This window comes from Calonectris borealis, chromosome 28 (genome assembly GCF_964195595.1).
Source record: "Calonectris borealis chromosome 28, bCalBor7.hap1.2, whole genome shotgun sequence".
Taxonomy (NCBI): domain Eukaryota; kingdom Metazoa; phylum Chordata; class Aves; order Procellariiformes; family Procellariidae; genus Calonectris; species Calonectris borealis.
Genome location: NC_134339.1, coordinates 4,888,483 through 4,909,747, shown reverse-complemented (window position 1 = coordinate 4,909,747; position 21,265 = coordinate 4,888,483). Strand labels below are relative to the sequence as shown.

The 21,265-nt window shown below is 46.3% G+C and overlaps 1 protein-coding gene across 7 annotated transcripts; it reads left to right on the top strand.

The window, feature by feature from the left end:
- Nucleotides 1–87: 87 nt before the first annotated feature.
- On the top strand, nt 88–20,422 carry SLC25A42 (solute carrier family 25 member 42). 7 transcript variants are annotated; one of them, XR_012677575.1, is made up of 10 exons: nt 89–189; nt 8,939–9,061; nt 10,185–10,296; nt 12,633–12,658; nt 13,482–13,648; nt 14,299–14,415; nt 14,905–15,056; nt 15,455–15,776; nt 16,976–17,087; nt 17,490–20,422. XR_012677575.1 is itself a non-coding variant. In XM_075175657.1 (10 exons), the coding sequence occupies exons 2-9, from the start codon at nt 8,978–8,980 to the stop codon at nt 16,160–16,162; spliced, it is 1,089 nt and encodes a 362-aa protein (XP_075031758.1). In that variant the 5' UTR covers nt 89–189; nt 8,939–8,977; the 3' UTR covers nt 16,163–16,195; nt 16,976–20,422. The 7 variants fall into 7 exon arrangements, 6 of the variants coding, with proteins under 6 accessions (XP_075031760.1, XP_075031758.1, XP_075031757.1 ...); XM_075175657.1 differs by adding an exon at nt 16,054–16,195 and having other exon boundaries at nt 16,976–20,422; XM_075175656.1 differs by adding an exon at nt 16,054–16,195 and having other exon boundaries at nt 16,745–20,422.
- Nucleotides 20,423–21,265: the final 843 nt, after the last annotated feature.

Sequence of the window (21,265 nt, the reverse complement as noted above, 5' to 3'; positions counted from 1 at the left end):
ACCGGTTGGCTGTCACCACCGCCCGTCTAAGGCAGCGCAGCCACTCCCTGCTCACGGTACTGCCCCTGCCGCGGGGATTGGGCGCCCGTCAGGGCGCGCCCCGCCTCCCCGGGCGCAGCGGAGGAGGGGGAGGCCTGGCGGCCGCGGGGAGACAGCGGCTGAGGCGGCGCCGAGCGCGGAGCGGAGCCGGTGAGTGCGGGCCGGCCCCGGGCCCCTCCGCCCCGCGGCGGGCGCTGACACGGCCCCCGGCGCCCATCGCCCTGGCCTCGCGGCCTCGGGCCGTGTCGCGGCGTGCGGGGCCGGGTGACATTGCCGCGGCCTCCCGCGGGGTCACCGCCGCTTCGCCCCCCGTCTCCCTCCGTGCCGTCCTGGGGGCCCGGCCGGGGCCGGCGGGCCTCTGGCTCCTCCGGCCGGGCTTCGCCGCCGCCCCCTTCTGCCCGGGAGTTCGGGGGAGCGGCTGGAGCCGCGCCGGGAGCCGACCCGCGCTGCCGGAGAGCGGCGCCGGCCTTTGCCGTGGTCACCGCCGAGCTGCGGCACCGCGCCGGAGGCCCAGCCCGCCCCCGGGTCGCGCTGCCCGGCTGCCCGCCCTGCCTGCCTGCCTGCCCCGCTGGCCACCTTGCCTGACCGCCCCGTCCCGCGGCTCGTCTTGCCTGCTTCTGCCCCCCCGCCGCCTCCTGCCTTGCCCGGCAGTCCCGCTTCTGCCTGTCTGTGTCAAGGGTGTCAGGCTCCTCTTCCCTGCCAAGTCTTTTGATCAAAGCGGGGCTCAGATGAGCGTGTGTCTCCAGATGCGCGCTTCAATGCGAGATGTGATTTTTGTCCTGCTTTTTAAGTTGATGTGAACCTGAGAATAAGGCAAGCTTGTGTTTTTCTGCTGAGGGGCAGATGCCGGCGGGCATGGAAGACATTAAATGCAGATCTCTCCCTGTCTTCTGCCTCTGTCCTACTTCAGCGTAAGCAAAAAGTTGCAGAGCAGGGGTGACTTTCCTGCCTTGCCTTCAAATCTGGAAATGGAAGAAGCGTCTTAGGTTGGGTTTAAATTGTAACATAAAAAGACACATGGAAAATGCTGGAGATGATTGTGCAGGGTTAATAAACGCTGTTCCACCTTCTCTGCTGCTTGCAGACGTGTAACTCGCTGTACCGCAGGCGTAGCAGTTGGTGCTGCAGTTGCTTTGTTGACCTTAAACCCGCACTCCCCTGACGTTTGGAGGAGTTGAAGGTGTTTGCGTTTGTTGACTCTTTTTCCTGTTGGCTGTTAGTTTAGCAAACTAGGGTGGGTTTGGAGTCTGCTGTCACTTGGCTCTTTTTTGTGTTGCTTTCTTATGCTTTACGGTCGCATTAACTGCAAAGCTTTTTCTGGAGGTTGTGTGCTCCTCCGATGTTTTTCTGTGGTTTGATGAATTTAGAGTGTTTTGAAAACATTCTGGTTTTTAAATTACTCTAGTTTGGGAGAAGGGTGTGCGTGTAAAGGAACAGAAGAGATGTCTGTGGGTGTTGGAAAACAGCTGAGGGAAGAGAGACTCTGTAATAAGGGTACCAGAGGGTTGGTGTAATCATACCAACCACCTGTGGGTGAATGTATTTAAAAATAATCGTGTGATTGGGTGTCTAAAACACCAGGGCTGGATTCTAGGTAACTCTGAGCATCTTTACATCCTTCTAGAGCTGTGGATACTCAAGACTTATTTTTCTTTCCCCCAGCAAGTCAAAATCATTGTTCAGGACCTCTGAATGTTGGTCTTGAGGAGAGCTGCTGTGGAGGGGGGGACCGGGACTGTCCGTGGTGGTGGATTTCGGCAGGAACTCTCTGGCCCCAATGATTGCTTCAGGCAGGGGAATTGTAGCTCTTGATAGCACAGCAGTATGAGTCAGGAGCTGCAATAATTTCTATTTGCTTGACCTCCAGCTGTAGCTATACACTGACTTAGGCAGTCCCTACTGCCAGTGCATGTTTCAGGCATATCTGGTGTGTTAAACTTTGCTTTAAGAGGTTACATGAAACGTAAGGTGGCACCAACACAGCCCTGAGTGTGTGGTTACCTGGTGAAGCAGATGGGCTTGGTACCGGTCAGACAAGTTTGCTGTTAGAAAAAAGCTCAGGATCCAGGAATAATTTTCTTCTAGTAACTTTGCTGCTAATTGTAGGAAGATGCATTCAGGTTTGTACCTTCTTTGTGTGAAACTGATGCCAATACTTCACACTGCAGTGCTGTTCTCTGTTTTCCAGGTGATAGATAAGTATTCCTGGTAGCTGTCTTACAAAGGGAGACTACTTTTTGTGTTGTATGGAAAAGTGAACTGAAATGCAAACAGCTTACTCCAGGTCACAAAATGAATGAGTGTTGAAGGCGTTCTTTGCTCTCTAGTCGTGCTTTAAATCCGCTACTCCTTGCTGTTGTGCGGTTAATGATGAAGGTGTGTCTGTGTCATGTGTTAGTGCTGCTAGGCCCAAGTTACCATAAGGTAATCAAACTTAATTGAAATCTGCAGTGCTTTGGCTAAGCAGAGTTGATGCTTAACCTTGCGTTAATTTTTGTACGATTTAGAGTGAGTACAACAGACAGGGGGGTGGGTAACTCGTGGTCTAGCATGACTCCATACAGTCAATGTGGAAAGCATTGCCGTTAGGCAATGAGACCTGCTCGGCACACTTGTGGGTCGTTCTGCTTAATGATGGAAGATTTTAGTTCTTCATTTTCCTTTTTTTCATAGGCAATTTAAACTGCTGGGGTTTTAGAGCAGAGATTGTAATTATCTGCTATTGTGTTGAAATAGTTCCTGGGAAAGATTGCTTGTGTATTGACTGGGGGTTGCTTGTATTCCCAATAATCTCAGTTTGAATTCAAACATTTCATCTGTGCTGGGATCTGTCACTTTGGGACCTTGTGTGTGCCTGTGGTGACGCTCAGGTGAATGTATCGAGGATCCACTGGTGGGAAAGCTTGCATTTGCATGGGCCTGCAGGAGGCATGCTGACCGAGAGGTCATATATAATATTTTATTGTCATTTCTTTATGACATTACCTTTGAGAAATAATTTTTGAGAGGAGTGATGCTTGGGGTTTTGTGTGTGTGGTTGTTTATTTGTTTGTTTTTCTGCCTTCTGTCCCTGAAGGAGGGTGATCTGTCTGACAAATGGAGTGGGTTCAGCAGAGGGCCCTGTGATTCAGTCCCCTTGTTTAAGTGCTCCGTCCTCCCTCAGATAAAGCTGTTATCTGTCTTGCAGATAAGAACTGGTCTTCAGTTTTTGGCTGTGGAAAGCATAGTTGAGGTGATCCCAGCAACAGTCTTCTTTTAGCAGCTGAAGAATGAAGCACTGTTTTTTCTTGCCAAGATTTTCTCTGTTCTGTGGCTCATGCCTTCCTTCCAAGCTTAGTTCAAAATGCGAGTCTCCTGGAGTCCTCTGAATAATACAGCTGGCTTTGCTAGCAGAGATTTAGATTTAACCATTTCTCTGTGTTCAGCAACTGGCTTAATTCAAGTCAGATAATCTAAAACCATGCAAAGAATTTGTATCTTTATCCTCAGTTTTATTGGCAGACTTGAGTTATATCTGGCTGAGGGAGGCAGGAGGAGCATTTGTTTTGTACTTTGGAGCTAAGAAAGCATGTAGAAAAATTAAACTCTTCCAGATATTGTAATTTAGTGAGTCTTTTAGTCAATGATTCTTGAAAATCATGCTAACAGTTTTTGTACAGACTTTTAAAGGAAGAAATGCAATGGACTATTCATAGCTAATGTGTTGGGATCAGATTTGTATGCAACTGAAAAATGAATGTGACTGAAGAGAGCTGAGTCTGCAGGGCATATCTGGTTTTGATTTTTAATGGCTTAATCAAACTGGAAGGCAAAGATGGACCTCAAGGGGCCATCTAGTTGTAGTTCATCCCCCTGTTCCGAGTCTTTCAGCCTGATTTTCTGTGATGCTTTTGCTCCAAGGATGAATTTAAGGCTGCAGTAATCTTGGCTCTTACCACATCTCTTTCTCTGTCAGGCTCAATTGCTCAGTTTAACAATAATAATTGAAGGAAACCTAACTGAGCAGCTTCCCTGGGCACTGTTTAACTTCAGCCTGCCTGGGAGAATGTGTGAAAATTTCTGCAGGAACTCTCTTGGTTTTCTTTTCTCCTAATTTAATTATATGCTTTCATTAGTGATGTTAATGACATAATAAAAAAAAAAAGAAGAATTAGGAACTGGATAGCTGTTGAGTAATGAGGGAAGCTGGCATATCTGAATGGAGTTATATAAGTGACTTTACCTGAATCAAATTGAAATTCTGCCCCAGAGGTGAACTGTGACTTCATCCAAGTTTGTGTAACAGTAATGTCTGCGAGCGGTCAGTATGGTAGGTGCTGTACTTGTGTACAATTGTGTCCCAATTATTGAATAAAAAAGCGTTCTCAGTTCCTGTACGCACCTTGTTTTGTCTCCTCAGAAGCGGTTATCCATCCTTGTTTTTGCTAATGATTAGAGAGAAGTGGATAGCAGGACTAAGTTTCTTCCGCCTATCTCCTGAATACAGTGCATTTTGCGGGCATCGAGTCAGAGCAGCCCTTGCCTGCTGAAACTATGTGGTTTTGCCATTACCTGTCTGTCAGGACACTCCCATGTCCAGGTCTCTAAACTACTTTTATAATTACTACTGGGATTGTTCGAGGAAAAAGCAAACATTTTTTAGCAAACAGCTGCCATTGGATTCAGATAGCTGATGGTGCTGACTGTTTGCTTTGCACTGTATCTGCTGTTCTTGCTGGGTAGATGACATTCTTTCAGAAATCTCAGTGTTTTGTGACAAGTCTAAATTCCACTGGAGAATATCAGACAAACTTGTTTTTCGGTAATGACACGCTGCGAGCCAGTCTCTGGGCTGGGTGCCCGGGCTTCTCCTGTTTTCTGACTATGTAGTGATGTGAAAACTGTAATGACTAGGTCTGCTTTTGTAGTTATTTTTCTATTAACAGGTAGTTTCGGGTCTGCCCAGGTGTTGGCAGAATGGGAGTGGTTAGGATGTTAACCTTGGAGAGGACGGGCAGTGTGATTTCTGCCTCCATCAGCTATTATTTTTGTGCAAAACCCAGATCTCCTCCTTCCTGCTGCTTCTGGAAGTTGGTGCTGTTGATCTGCCACAGGAAAGCGTGTGCATAGCTGGCAAAACACAAAGGAGTAATTTCAGGCGGGTCGTGCCATAATGATGTGAAGTCAAACTTTTAAATAAGGTTTAATTTTGAAATATGGGACTGTATAATAATCTGCAAGCCTTTACTTTAGCAATGTGATTTTAATTGTACACACCCTAACTGGAGAATTTGTGCTTGTTTCTTAGCTGTGATGCTGGTCTCTGAAACTCATTGGCTCTTCTGCTGAGGAACTAATTATCTTACGACTCTCTTGAAATATGTTCAAATGAAATAGCTGAAATACAGCATCATGATTGCATTCACAAGTGGCTGGGACAGCTAGAGCTGTTTTTTCTCTGAGCCCCCGCCCCGCTTTGGGCAATGAACTGGCACCCGCCTGTAAGACATTCTTCCTAGTAGGTTGCTTTTATCATCTGAATAACTTGATTCTGTCTCGCCTGTCCTTTTAATCAAAATCACCACCAAGAAAAGCAGAACGTCTAACTTGTCAGAGAGTCAGTTTGACAGCTTGATTGAACTTGCTCAGGTATTCATTAAGTGCCGCTAGAGAGAGCTGGGAGAATGGAAAGACTAGCAATGCTCTAGTTCTTAATGTGCAGAGCATATTCTGTGCGTCTCCTGGTATGCAGGGAATGAAACTCGTTTTAGCGCACAGATGTTTCTGCAATGGCTAGAACACGGGCAGGATACCTAGAAAGAGTCCCAGGGCTAAGAGGGCCATCGCAAAGCAGACTATTGCAGCTGAGTTCATCAGTGTGTCTGAGATTGCACTGCCAGAAACGAAGGGCCTGAGCTTCCCTGTTTCACAACTTGGTAAATAAGCTTTAATCTGTGACTGTGAATTACCACGGCTAAGTTACAGGCGGTCTTCTCTGACGGGGTTGAAACTGGATGCCACAGTAACTGCTTTGTGCTTTCAATAAACTATCATGAGTTTTGTTGTAAAAGCACAGTGTATGTTACTCATTAAACCTCTTTAACTTTTGAACTCGCCTTCGCCGGCAATTTTGCTTTCTGATTATATATTCTCTTAGGGAAATGGTTTGCTCTACAGCATGTAGTACTGAGGAGTCTGGATCCAGATGTGTGACAAGGACCCGTGTAACTATGACATAAATAACACAGAAGTGTGTTATAAAAAAATAAATCTAATCCGCAGATTTTTTTTTTCTTGTTTCCTGTGACTTTGTAAACATAAGTAATGACTGTGTGCGGGGCTATACAAAATACAGGGATTTAAAAAATATCCAGCTGCTCTATGTTGGGCTTTAGTGGATTACTTAAGGAGCGACTCAGATTGCTATATATGCAAAATAATGTCTGGCTTCTAATGGCCAGGCACTACAAACTCACACTGGAACTTTAAAGCAGAGCTTTGTTCCCTGTGGCTCCTGTGTGCATTATTGGTCATAACAGCCAGAATTCAGTTAATAACTCACCGACGTCAGAATCCAGCCCAACTCCAAAATAAAATAAAGCTGCATTGCTTTGCAGAGAGCAAATGTGAATAAAAATAATAAATGCTATTTTTACATTTAAGCCTCTGCAAGTTTAGGGCTTATATTTATGTAGAGCATGTGGGAAGTTTTAATATGTAAAATTGAGCATATAAACAGGTGTTTGTAAGATCAGGGCATTGGGCACTAAAAATAAAAAAAGAACATCTCTGAATAGGATCAAAGAGAATATTGTTGAGTAAATGGATATCATCTTTATGCATGTGCATGTTCTAAAATAAGTCCAGGCTTAATAACATCAGTTTAGTATTTAAAATTTCCCTTTAGTCATCTCTTTCTCAATCAAGTTTCAAAATCATGTTTTAAAATAAAGTTGCATATTGCATTTCTAAGCTCTTTAGCATGATTTCTATTTTTGTGGGCTTATTTTTGGTAGAGATAAATCTGATATTGTGACCTACATTTCTTTTTTTGAGATAGCTGGGGATAATATCTCTACCTGTGATTTCTTTCATGCTTTTGCTGAAGGGCATTGTTTTACAATACGTTTTCCAGGTACATGAGATAAGAAGGAAAGGAAGTAACGACAGGGAGTAATTAGAAATAATAAACAGTCTGTGTTCTTCGAAATAATTTAATGAAATGCTCTGCTCCGCAGTGTTATGAATCATCTTTGATCTTGATCCTTACGGGAGTTTTTATTCACATGATCTGATGTGACCAAGCTTCCGTGATAGAACTTCCCAAGTGCAAACATTGATGCTGTTTAGGTTGTGCTTTGGACTGTGAGATTTTACTTTTCATTAAAATTTTGAGTTACCACTCTCTGAGCAACATCCTGCGATCTCCTCTTCCCGAAAACACCCTTAGGAGTTGTAAACACATTTATATGTGTCTTCCCAAAGCTCTAGCAAGTGATGCCTGGCATTAAAGATACCCAGGTGTGTTTGTCCTCCCTTGGACTGAGTGCACGGGTCACGCATAGCTTCATCATCAGAAATTGGTCATGCACGAATACAGACAAGGCTGATCTGTCTCTGGCTTTGCGTTAATACCTCTGCCGCAACCAAGGGGTTTTGAAAGTGAAGTCTGGCACTAATTTATGAGAGCGATGTGGGGGGAGGAAAAAAAGGTCAGCGAGTATGAAAGGTGCTGACAAGCATATAATATCTAGATATTGTTAAAAAGGGGAAAAAAATAGTCTTAAGACGGCCTTTCCAAGTAAGCAGTCTGTTGTGCCTGAGGTTTCCTAGGCATCGGAGTGGGGCAGAGGTGAAGTAACTTGCTGGAGGACACGTGAGAAGGCTGTGGCAGAACTGGAGAGCAATTTGGGAATTCAGATTTCCTAGTACCACATTCCTTGAAAGGAAGCTAACAAAATGGAAATGTGGCTATTTGAGCAGGCTTGTTGCTTAAAAAACTGATCTTTGTAGTTCCACACCCTATCTGTGAATAGATTCAGAACTCGGAGAGACTGCCTTTCTGTGCTAACTCAAGTTTTTCATATTTTAGCTCTTTCATTTCTGCACATTTAAGGATGAAAAAATTGCATCATAAAAAGCAGAAATATCAGAAAGTTAGATGCTAAAGTGATAGCTTCTATTCAAAGCATTATTTCTGCATTTATACTCTGCAGCTAAGGGTAAACTGACCTTGCCTTTCATGAGAGCAAGCGAGAGCATGTATCACAGCAAGAAACATCTGCAAACTGCACTGATTCACTAGCTACAAGCACATGTGCATAGCAACTGTGAAGAAAGGGACTTCTGAAATCACTGATGTGCTACTTTCAGTCAAATCGCTAGCGTCATCAAAATAGCCTTTATGGCACGTGTGAGGCATTGGATCCATCTGTTTCCTAAAATAACCTCCAATTGCTTATGACAGGCTTTTGAGACTTACTGCTGTGACTATTTTTTCCATTTTCCAAGGCTAGGTTTTAAATTTCTATATGCCTTCTCCAATATCTAGATGCTCAGCAGTCAGACTGAGCAGCAACCAAAATCTTCCCTCTAAGCGATGGAAAAGGACTGAGCCGGATCTGATTCTTCTCTCTAGAAACCATGGATATTTTGATGTTGTAGCTTGTGACTGAGTTCCTTGCGGGCTGAAAAGAGTGGATATGATTGACACAGTTTTTACATAGCACCAAAGTACCCCCACACAAATACACTTGCACCTTAAAGGAAGGAAATGATGCTAGGATCCTGGAAATGCTCCTCAGCTGGGAGCTTGGGATGGGGGTTTTCCTACTGAAAACGGTCCTGTGCAAGCTTTTTATTACCTGCATATTTCCTACTTTTGACATTAACTCTTGCTTTGTTCTTGTTTTCAATTTAGGAGCCGTAGCTCTTCTGCCCACTTGTAAGTGCAACTGGTATGGGTAATGGTGTGAGAGAAGGTCAAGTGGATTTCAAACGGCAGGATGTGGAGCCAGTTACATCAACCCATCTCCCGTCAGAGGTAAGAGCAGGAGATTGTTGGGTATATGCAATGGGTTTGAGAGAAGAGCTGTGTGGCTGCCCTAGAAGGAAAGTAGCTCAATGGCACGTGGGCTGTGGAGTCCTGGAGGAGTCACAGTGTACGTGCAAGCCACGTAACGTGTAACTTTTGCTTTCTCTGAGGATAGCCAAGGCGTTCCAGCCCTCTGGGAAGAGGCTGGGCATCGCTCACAGCTGACAAGCAGGGCTGCGTTCCTTGTTCAAGGTTATGTCTTGTTATGTCTTCAGTGGCAGAGCTGGGAAGGGAGCCATAAGTCTTGGCTTCCCTGCTCTTGCTGCTGTTACTCGACTCCTGCTGGAAACACGGGAAGAGACGCTGAACCTTGGTCTGATGTAGACCAAAACTCAGGCTGAAGTTCACGCGGTGCTGCCTTTGCATGGCTGCCCTTGCCTTTAGCACCAGACAGGCAAAGATTGGAATGGAAAATTGAACTGGACCACGTATTTTGGTAATAAACATTAACTTTTTAGCTGTGACACATTCTGAAAAGAGAAAAAAGTTAACTCCTCCATGAAAACACAAAATGTATCGAAAGTTAACATTCTTAAGCCTTGTCTTGACTTGTCTTTCAGTCCGTAACCTTCACAGTGTTAGATTTCGTCATTTACTTGCTTTCTGCCCATGTGTTGCGAGAAGATAGCTCCTTTATAAATATGAGCCGTGGCAGGAACGTCAATAACAAAAACACTTCCATTCCATTTATCATAGTAGGAAACCTGTCTTCTTTTATTCTTAGGAACTTGGGAACGATGTGGAAATAGGGCTTGTGTGCTACTGGAAAGGCAAGAAAGAAACTTACCTTCTGTACACGGCTAAGTCGTGAGGAGGTAGTGGCTTAGCTTTTAGAAATCTTAGTAGGGAGAAAACAGTACACGTAAGAGGTGGCAGGCCTTGGGACTTTGCATCTTGGCAGACAAGTCTAATCTTTGTTCTTCATGATCTGACCAGGAATTTACTATGCTTGAAATTTTGAAGAGAATGGTGACCCAAGTCCCTGAGAGGGGGTAGATGCTGCAGCAAAGGTAAAATACTACAACTTTTGCTTACGATTGACCGTGTCATACTGAACGATGCTTTGTTCCAGGGTAACCAGGAGAAAAAGAAAGTGCTCAACTCCCTGATGTCCGGTGCATTGGCTGGTGCTGTTGCTAAAACTGCAGTAGCTCCACTGGATAGGACAAAAATCATGTTTCAAGGTGAGTCCCATTGGCTTTTGCCAAATGCTCTTACTCGATGGTTAGCAGAATCCAAAACAGCTTCTCTCATCTGCTCAGCCAGCCTGTTCTCCAGTGCTTTGCCCTCCTTCGGGCAGAGACCTGGCAGGATGCAGACAGAATAGTGACGTTACCACAGTGAATTGAGTCTAAAAACCTATTGTTTGATTCTTGGTAGGATTATTGCAGGTGTCAATCAGCTGTGCATCTGGCCCATACCATTGGATCCAAGTCTCATGGTAGTCAGCAAGAGTTTTGCTATTTCGGTGTGACGCGGATGCACGTATTGCTGGTTAGAGACGATGCCTGTGACTCCTCAACGCTGGCTGGCCACGTGTATTCTGTGACATAAGGGAGAGTTGTGGAGTGCAGAGTACATAGACGCTGTAAGGGCAGCGTTTGAGGGGATGATTGGTAACAGTCCGGATTTCTGTGTCTGCTCGGTTTGGAGAAATAAGGTGTGGAAGGGAAAGGAGCAATATAAGGAGATGTGGTGACACTGGAGGGAGGTAATTGAGCTGTTTGAGTTTCTTGCTAAAGGCTGGATGTCAGGCTGTGCCTGCTCAAATGTAGGCAGTCTTTTCTACTAAGAGCTGCATTGTATTGCGGCTGAATTGTTTTGGTTAGAGTTGAAGTTAATAATGAAAAGTACTGGAAGAGGCATTGAGGCTGGCATACCTAGCTTTGTATTACAAAGCCCTTTTTGGAACCCGTAAAGTATGTAACTGAAATAAAACTTCTGAATAGAAAATTCTCACGCGCTTAGCGGGATTTGGGATTCAGCCCCATCGTGGGCTCTGTTCAGTTCCCCTGCTTCAGTGCAGGAACTGTCAGCTACACTAATTGTCCCAAAGGGAAGAGTGCAGACTGTTAATACAGTAGACATTTGGTGAGGCCAAGAATTTTAAATCTGGTTGACGTCCCAGATTAAATGAATTGGGTAGGTTTAATCTAATCCCTGGATGAGATTTAATTTTGAATTGACTTGCATTTGACATGGTTTTCATTCTCAACATAGCAGGGGCTGAGATCTGGAATAGCGGGGATATGGATCAGGGAGTTCAAGCTGTAGGGAGCTAAAGCCTGGGCTGGCTGCAGGCTGGGATTGCATCTGTGGCCAGATGCTCGTGCAGCAATGAGTACGTGCTGTGCTTTCTCACCAGAACAAACACTGTAGTTCATCTGAGGTTGGAAATGTCAGGATCAGAGGTGAGATGGAAACTGCAGAACTGGGGTGAGTCATCAGCTGTCCGTATAAATCACCTTTAATTTGTACAGGCCTACGTTTATAAAAAGACCTGTTTGGTTTGGCCCATTAAACTCGCTGCAAAGGATGTGATTAAAACTTGCCCGTTCTGACCGATTTCTTAGCATCTAAGTATTTCTTAGTCTCTTGCTCTCCTAAGAGTTTTTACTCTGGGGCCTCTTCCCTGTCTGTGAAAAGGGAAAGCATCTTTGGGTCATGTGAGTGTAGGAAGGTTATCCTTGAACTAGAGACTGAAGAATTTTCCTGTGGGAGAGGGAAAAGAGCTCTTTTCCATTGCAGAGCCAGCTGCAATTGGTTATTGAGGTATTTTTATTTCTTAAAAAAAAAGTGTTGAATTGCATAAAGGAGCAGCGTGGTGAAAATGTATTTGCATGTGATTGTTTGATACACTTGAGAGGTTACAAGTCTCAAAGGAGTTTGAAAGAAACTGCAATAGACACTTAATTGGAACCATGTTTCATTAGCGTTGCTGTTCGGGTTTTAGCCTGGGTTTCCTTCCTGCTGTAGGAATGTTACAAAACAGAGCTGCTGTATGCCAAATAAATCTTGCTTCCAAATGCCTTGTGTATTACATAGTTAAAGAGATGCTGTCAGTTTGAATGGATGCAAGAAAAGAAACTGAGTGTTCATTTGAGTTTTGCTAGGATGAAACCAGTCTTGCGTGGAGCCTCGCGAAACCGACCCGTTCTTTGCTGGATTCTGGCATTAGGCTGGAACCTGTGCATGGAAATGCTCTGCTAAAATAAGCGGTTGGTGCCGTTTTGGGTTTTTTTTAAATTTTTTATTTATTCATTTATTTTATTGCTTTAATGTAAGAAGTGTGACAGAAACTGGGCGTTTTCATAACAGTAGGTGGAAGAATGAACGTATGTGCTAAAGAGAGTTTGGGAGCTCTTACCTGTGGAAAGTCTTTGTTTATTAGAAAGAATCTCTATTTTCTCTTGCATTAATTCTTTTGCTTCTATTTTTATCCCTTAGATAAAATGCCTGTATGGTTTATTTGATCCATCTAAATGTATTGCAAGACCTAATGCTCATTTTTTCTTTTTAGTGTCTTCAAAAAGATTTTCTGCCAAGGTGAGGTGATGTGTCTGTCTCCTGTTGACCTGAAGTGTTTGATTAATGGTAGTAATAGCCCTAACAGCATCTTTTGTTTGTATTTGCTTAACTTTCTTGCTTGGGTTTTATTAGCAGCACTCATAGTGAAAGAGCATAGAGGGAAAGACTGGAAATAGTATTGTTTATAATACTCCTTAGGACAGTGCTCTTTCACGTTCATGTTTTTGTCTGGTCCTCAGTCCTCCTTCATACTCCAGGTTCTACCTGTGACGTGACAGTAAATGTTGTGGCATCGCTCAGGGCTTTGTTGTGTTAGACCTTCTCCTCTAGTGGGTTGCTTTCTTTCCCCCAACCACCACTGGAGTTGTTTCAGAGTATATAGGAAATTTGAATTTGGGAGCTGATCACTATCATGGCTCGCTGAATGTTTTGTTGCATGTGCATTGTGGCGGTTCCATGTGTGCTGTGCTAATATGTATAATCCAAATGTTTCTGTCTTACACTAAGAAGATTAATTTGGGATGAGAAATGGTTTGTGCAAACAGCAGTCCATCGTTGCCCTCGGAGGGAAAATGATGTCTTGAATGTAAAACTCTGTCTTCCAGACTCCGGTTCTTTTTTGCTTTAATGTATCTGGTTCAGTCTCCCCAGAGAAGACGTTCTAGTTGTCTTGTTCTGGAGTCAGGGTTGCGAGCCTAAACAGCTGATATCAGCTTACTGTGGTTGGGGTGGGAAGGAGGATTTGGAGAGGTTAAGCTATAGGGTCACCTTCTCCCCCTCTATTGTTTGGACTCCCTCTTATCATGATCTCCCTGTCTGACCTTTGATCCGTTGCCTGCAGGAAGCCTACAGGCTGATTTATCGCACCTACCTCAATGAAGGCTTCTGGAGTCTCTGGCGGGGGAACTCAGCCACCATGGTCCGTGTGATCCCTTACGCTGCCATTCAGTTCTGTGCGCACGAAGAGTACAAGCAGCTCCTGGGGAGTTACTACGGCTTCCAGGGAAAGTAAGATGCAGCGTGGCTTTGATCCTTGCAGAGGAGGATGGAGCAGTTTGTGGGACCGTAGATTGTAGGGAGGGAGCACGCTTCTCTGCATTGTGCAGGCTGCTGAATCGAAGGCTCTGTCGGTACTGAGTTGTGCCGGCCCCTCTCACGACGGCTTCGCAGAACAGGGTGTGTGAGGGGGCTAAGCAAAGGGCTGGGCTTCTAGTCTTGCACAGGGGAGATCTTTGTGAGAAGAAGACCCTGTCTTCTAGAGGCATGAGCAAGAAGTGGCCTAGACGTTGAGTTAGCAGTTCCCTGTGCTGAGAGTGGGCAGGCAAAACAAAGAGCTGTTCTTTGCAGGAGAAGCAACAAGATCCAGCCTTGCGCTGTTATCTGAGCCGTGCGCATGGCCTGAGCCTCTTGCTCTTGGGCATGTAGTGTCTGAGACGCCCCAAGTCAGGCTTGCTGTCCTCAACAGATATTTCTCTAAGCCTGTGTCTCGAATGGCTGTGGCAAACCACAGCTGCTTCAACCCCCACCCACCCAACTCTCTTCAGTACACAGGGCAGGGAAGGGATTCAGTAGCAGATAGAGTAGAGCCATGCTCAAAAGCCACATAGTATTTCCGTCTCCAGGTGATCTGTTTGGTCTCTTCTCTCACCTTACTTTAGAGCGCTGACACCCTTTCCTCGATTCATTGCTGGCTCTCTGGCAGGCACAACGGCTGCCATGTTAACCTACCCCTTGGATATGGTCCGTGCTCGAATGGCTGTCACGCCGAAGGAGATGTAAGTGCCTAACGAAAGCAAGTACAAGCACCACGAACAAATGCAGAACTCTCTTTTAAGGTCAGATGACTTTATTCCCGTTTTCTGGGTCACTTCTTGCTCGGAGCCTTTGGTGTAATAAACCTCTTACTGCTGGGGTCTGAGCACTGATTAAATGACCAGAGTCCTGGTTAGTCCAGGGGCTGGAAGGAGACCGATACTGAAAGACCTCACTAGTAAACCCCGTGTGTTGGTCCTTTCGGAGGCCAGCTGGCACAATGCCTCCGGAAGAGATCTAACAGACAGGATAGCATGTTGTGATAGGGCTAGAGGAGAGCTAGTGACTGGCTTCTCCGTTTGCAGACAGGCTTCTGAAATCCCTTCTGAGCTGTTTGATGAGCTCAGAGCCGAATTAATTAATTGTTGATCCTTCAGAAAGTCCCGTTAATATTACTGGTGTGTGCAGTCACTAACCAGCACAGATTTGGTTTTCCTGTGTCCACATGCTAGGTACAGCAATATTGTTCATGTCTTCATCCGAATATCCCGAGAGGAAGGATTGAAGACATTGTATAGGGGATTTACACCAACCATCCTTGGAGTGATTCCGTATGCTGGGCTTAGCTTCTTCACCTACGAGACGTTGAAGAAACTACATGCAGGTAAAGGCAACTTGGTTTGCTTTCAAATGAAATGGTGTAGGCTTTTGGCCCATTTGAGATGTTTGAATTCAGTCGTACAAGTCCTTTTCCTGGCCTTGAAGCCAGTTGCGCAGTTCTGTGCTTGTGGAGGATGCCTTGTGCCTCCCTCTCTCCAATTCCAGACCATGAAGAAGACAAGCTGCAGAAAAGCAGTATCTCTGTCTTGCAGAGGAACAAGGAGGTGCAAGTCCTGGGTGCAGAAGGACTTGGTTACGTACCAAGTCAGCTAACAACCAAGTTGGGAACAAAATCTCAGGAGCTCTGGCACTCAGTACTCTCTCTGGCTCTCAGCCCACTTGACCTTAGCCGTGTGTTTATTACAAGAAGCTTTCCACACTCTGCTACTTTCTCTTTCCCAGATCACAGTGGGAAATTGCAGCCATCCCCTCCGGAGCGGCTTTTGTTTGGCGCCTGTGCAGGCTTGATTGGCCAGTCAGCTTCTTACCCCCTGGATGTGGTTCGCCGGCGAATGCAGACGGCGGGGGTTATGGGACACACGTACAGTTCCATCCTTCTCACCATGCAGGAGATTATAAGAGAAGAGGGACTAATCCGTGGCTTGTACAAAGGACTCAGCATGAACTGGGTCAAAGGTCCAATTGCAGTGGGAATAAGCTTCACAACCTTTGACCTGACGCAGATCCTTCTCCGTAAATTACAGCACAGCACTAATGTTGAAAGGTAGTAGCTTAATCCCCACAGCCCTTGCTGGGGACAAGTACAACACGTGTAGAAAGAGCAATGCTAGCGTTCCCTCACTTTGTACATGCTCTCCTGCCGCTGAGAACTTACCTTTCTTGTTTGTTTGTTTGTTTGTTTGTTCTTTTTAACGAGCCTCTGAGTTATTTGGAAACCTCGACCTGAAAATAACCCTTCCTAAACAAAATTCTTACAATTCTGCAGAACTGAGTCCTCTAAAGTAGCTGCCTCACCCTTCTGTTTTACTCTTTGATACCAGGAGCGGAGCCTCTCAAACGAACATGTGCTGCTGCTGGCTCCTCACCTGGTCTCTGTGGGCAAATGAAGTGGTGGGTGATGAAAGAGAGGACTTGGTGCTGTTGGAGTGAACCCCCGAATCTGGGAAGTGGCTGCTGCTCCTGGTGGGCAGTTCGTAGTTACTGAACACGTGTGAGCTGGAGGCAGTCTGCCAAGTGCAATATTCCAGTTAGTCTGTAAGAATTCCAGATTCCTCTGACCTGTAAGCATCAGTCTCCATAAAACAGGACGCAGCAGGATTTAACAGGTCCAGGTCACTTCTTTTGTTCTGGAAGTTGAATGTGAGCTCTGGCTGGAAATGCTGCCCTTTTTCAAATGTTCTCATTTCTGGGTTTTGTTGCATAAAATATCCCTTGCTTGCAATGTCCCTCTGAGATTACCAAAGACTGTAGACAGCAGGGGAGGAAAGATCCGAGCGGTTTTTGTAAATCAAATTCTCATGTTTGTTGTCAGTGTTCTTGAGTTGGGGCTGTGCCTGGATTCACAAACTGGATTGAGTCGAACTGCAGTAGTGCTTTCGGGCTACCCAAACCCTTCCGTTGTTGTCATGGTCTTAAAGGCAGCATTTTCTGAGGGATTTGGCAGACTGTAGTGTTGATGCACTAGAGAAGGAAGTATTACATACTTAAAATTTAAGCAGTTTTATCCTTCAGTATTGTTGCTGCTTTATGCACGATGCAAGAACAAACATCTCAAAGATGCCCGCGTGATGCATACTTAGCTGTCCAGAAAGGCTTTTCGCGCCTGGTGAATGCCGCCTCGTAGTTGATTCAAGCTGCTGGCCCTGCTTCTGAACAACCTTCTTGTCCTTTGGTGCCTGCTGTGTAAGTTGTGTCACCTCCATTCATTAGTCCACACCTAAGCCCGCTTGCTTTTATTCCTAGAGTTCTTCTGGACCAACTGGGTCCTTGGGAGAATGGGCTCCACGGCCAGTATTGACCCTTCAGAAATTGTGTATAGTGCCAATCATTTCCAGTTGCAATTTGAAAATGAATGGTAAAGTACCTTTCAGTGTTTCTATTTCAAATCGGTCTTCAGGGAAATGGAGATTTGGGGGTGGTTTTGTTTAATGTTCCATTCCTATATTAAATTTGGAGTGCAAGAGAGGTCAGAGCAAACTTTAGACTTCTCTGAGAATCAGATTACATAAGCCAAGATTAAAAATCCCTTTCCAGCTGATAGAGTCTGTAATGTATAAAAGAAAAATAAGGCATAATTTAAAAGCTGTCCTTTTCTGCTGTATGTATTTTAGCTGTTGTAGTTTGAGCCTTGTGTCATGGCTTTATTAATGGGAATGGAGGTAATTGCACAATTGGTAGAAATAGCTTTCTCCTTTCTTTTGTCTTTGCACTTGTTCTTTGGAGCATAACTTGCTTCTAATGCCAAATATTTCCCTAGGAATTGAGCACCCACACTTCCATTTTGTGGACATGGCGGAGAGCCAGCATACTGAAGTATTAGCATGCGTGTTGTTCCCAGAACACGTGGGATCGATCATACTTTAATGGTTTGTGGATGGGCGGGGTATTAACCTCAGTAATTTCTGCCTCCAAGCCCACAATTACGATTTCCGTTGTGAAACTCGACTGCAGTCACTGATTTAGTTTGCAGTTAAAGAAATGTTAGGTGGTGTTGTTTTAAGAGTCTTTAGAGATCATAGCCATGAATTCTGTTTATTTTTTGCTCCCATTGCTAATGGAGGACGATCAGCTGTTCTCTTTGGGTGAAATTTTGTTTAGTCCTTTGCAAGAGGTCCAATTTCTTTTCTCCAATGGAGAAGGCAATTACTTCTGCTCTTGTCTTTATCTTGTCTGGCCCGGTGAGGAAATACTAAGGCAGTTGCATCCTACCGCAGAAGTGAGGTACAGACCAGCAACTAGGTGTGTCAGCAATCGACTGTGCGTACGTGCGTGTACGTGTGTCTGACTGTGTGTGCAATCCATGCCGAGTTCTCTCTCGGCTTGGAGGCTGCCGGTTCAAAGCACAGTCCTTTCTGCACAGCCGATGGGTACTGTATGAAGACGAGAGGAAGCTGAACTGTGGCATCCGAGTTAGAGCGGGTTCCTTTGCTCCGCAGCACGGTAGGTCATCTCGGAGGCAAGCGCAGCAGACCTTGTCTTATGAGATGTTGAGCATCGCTGAACCCCTATGGCAACAGAGGTGGCTTAATTCTTCCTGGGACCTGACTGAGAAAGGATTTACACTGGATGACTAGCCTCTTGTTTGGGACTGAGCGGGAGGGCAGATCCGGACCTTCTGCCACGTCAGGAGTGCAGCTGGTGTATTAAATGAACGGACAGCCTGCGGAGGAGGCAGCTTCTGGCTGGCTGACGCTGGCATCACCCACCTTGCAGCCGACACGCGGTGCAGGCAGCTCAGCCAGAGCCTGGGGACTCTGAGCTGAAGCCCAGCCAGACTTGGAAGCACTGGGTTCAGATAAGTTGTTCCTTAATTAGCGGCTGCACCTGATTTTAATTCAATGGAATTTTAGCCAAACACGTTTTTCCAAGTTTTGCAGGCTGAGTGTTTGTTCAGAGACAGATCTTTGAATTCAGCGTGTAATGGGTTTGGTGCTTTTGTTTCTTGGGCAACTGTGTGTTACGGCTTCGGGTTGTTTTAAATAGTGGGGTTTTTTTTCTTTCCTCTCTGATTTGAATGTAGAAAAGGAGAAACAGAGTGTTCTCTTCCCTTCTCTTAATCCTTGCATGAATTGAGATATGTTCCAGATCTCTTTGCTGCCTGGAATCGGTGCCCGAGGAGTTTTGGGCATGCTGATTCGGAAAGGGAGGGTGCCTGTGTGCTGGCCAAGAAGATCCATTGCCTTTAGCTCTGAGAAAGGAGACAAGTCTAACAGGAATATTCTCTAGTCCTTCTTTTCTTTAGAACGTCTTTACTATCCCAAATTCCCCATTTTTTTCGTTTTATTCTTCTCAAATTCCTTGCTTTTATTTTCAAGTCATGTTTCTCATTGTTCCTTAATACGTTACTGCCAAACATCAATTAGTGCTTTTTTTCCCTTGTCTACTCTCCCTCCCTCCCTGCTTCAGCACCTTTAGTCCTGCACTAGCACTTCAAGAAAATCAGGTCCAATGAAATGCATCCAAAATGACAAAATTGATAGCGATGCCCAAACAGCCCAGCTAGGCTTCCCTCTCACAGGCAGGGATGCTTGTGTGCGAGGGCAAGAAGTTAAAGGCACTAGATGACGGGGCAGAAGGTTTTCTTGAAAGTTCTTGAACTATTTGTCCAGCCTAGCGCCTTTCCTCCTCGTAGCACCTTTCCTTCACAGCTGTGAAGTGCTGCTGCTTCTTATCGTTTCCTCTTTCGGTCCCTCCCCGTGATGCCCACTGTGCTCTGTGAAGGTGGCTGTTTGCTGGGTAGGTAGCTCGGGGCGAGCTGGTCCTTCTGGGAGCCTCGGAGGGTCAGTTAGGGAACTTGAATATGTGACAGGTGAGGTCTGAGCTGGCTTCTTGCAAACCCCTTTGCTCTGCGTGCGCTGTGGAGACCTCTGCCAGTTCCCTGGGAAGACAGAGCCGCTGAAGAGCCGGCTGGTGGTTGGCAGGACCGCGGTGGAAGGATCAGGAGAGGAGTCGTGGCCTCCTGAGGCATGAAGTCACGGAACGCCATGGGGTGGGTAGTGCGGCGTACGTGGAAAACTCTCCAAAAGCAGTTGCATAGCTTCTACGGAAGAGTAGTGGTACTTCTGTTAACTTCTTATGGCCTTCCACCTAGAAGGGCTTGAGCGCTATGGTCTTCACCCTCTGGTGTCTTTAACACAAAAGCAGATGAGGCGTGAAAGGAAACTTTGAGCAGAAGCACTGCGGCAACCCCGAGCGGGTCTGGCACCAGTCCTGGGCGGGCAGGAGGGGGAGGAAATGCAGCGGGATAATTCCCATACCATTTCCCCAGTGCCTGACTGGGTACCTGGCTCCGCAGGGAGCCAGGACATGTTACGGACCCTCCCTACCTGGACTGGGCCAGAGGAGGAGGTGGCCTTCCTACAAAACAGCCTTTTTTTTATTGTAGGGGCTGATTCCTCCCGCTGCCCCCATCTCCCCCTTAAATGCCATGTGATGCAGGGTTTCCCAGCACTGTTCACTGCCTGTGTGGTCTATGCATATATTAGCACAAACACTGTTAAATGCCTTTTGTCAAGACGTGTCCTCACCATCAATGTGTGTGTGTATGCGTGTGTGTCAATTTTGACTGCTTTTCTTGGATCTGGAGTTCTATTTTATTGCAGTGAAGACACTTTGTTATATAATGTTTATATATTTTAAGATTTGTGCCAAGAGAGGATGTATATTTAATAAAAAATATAATTGACTTTGCAGGCTCTCTGAGGGGTGTCTCCTATTATACCTTGCTCATAAGAGAGAGGGGCCTGGCGTGGCTGGGTGGATTTATCGAGGGACCGAACATGGGGGTGTCTGGGGGGGGGCTGGGGATACCTCTTGTGGGGCTGACTGTGCCCCCGACCACACAGGTCTCCTGCGCGTGGAGCTCTCTCCAAAGTCCCTCCCATGGAAGTCGGGAGAAGCTTGAAGGAAGGAAGGTCCCTCTGGAGCTGGCTCAAAACCTGTGGTTCCTCCAGAGGAGGCCTGTGCTGTCCCCGTCCCCAGCGCCGCAGCGTGGGACGGGGACGGGTGTGCAATGGCAGCAGGTGGCACTGTCGGCTTAGGCATGGCCCAGCGGCTTCCCCGAAGTTGGGGGTCCCCCGGCTGCTGCTCAGCTCTTGGGGCTTCCAGTGCCTTCAGCTGCATTTCAGGGTCTAGTGTGGCTCTGCCATTGCGATGCTTTGCGGTCTCGCGCTCCGAGCAAGGTAGGGGAGTCTCGGCAGCGGGGCAGATCCAGCCCTTTCGGCATAACCTCCCTGTAGCCCACTGCTGCTGCCTGCAAGGCAGGGCAGAGCTGGCGTCCTGGCTGTACCCCAGGGGAAGCTGAGACCCAGAGGCTGAGACTTGCACTAAACCTCGCAGGAAGCCTGTGGCAGAGCTGGAGAACGGTCCCTGTCTGCCTCCCCTGGACCAGCTGCCTCTGGACCCTGCCCTGAGGGCGGCATCCCTGCCTCTGGCTTTCTGGCTCCGCGTGAGCGTCCACCCAGGCTGGTTTGGGCTGCCAGCCACGGAGAGAGCTGCCGTTAGAAATTTCCCTCTGCTCCCAGCGGGAACAGC

Coding starts and splice junctions, on each gene's coding strand:
- SLC25A42 (XM_075175657.1), top strand. CDS start 8,978: ATGGGTAATGGTGTGAGAGAAGGTCAAGTGGATTTCAAACGGCAGGAT. Junction 13,649..14,298: donor TACTACGGCTTCCAGGGAAA/GTAAGATGCAGC, acceptor ACCTTACTTTAG/AGCGCTGACACCCTTTCCTC. Junction 15,777..16,053: donor CACAGCACTAATGTTGAAAG/GTAGTAGCTTAA, acceptor CTTTGATACCAG/GAGCGGAGCCTCTCAAACGA.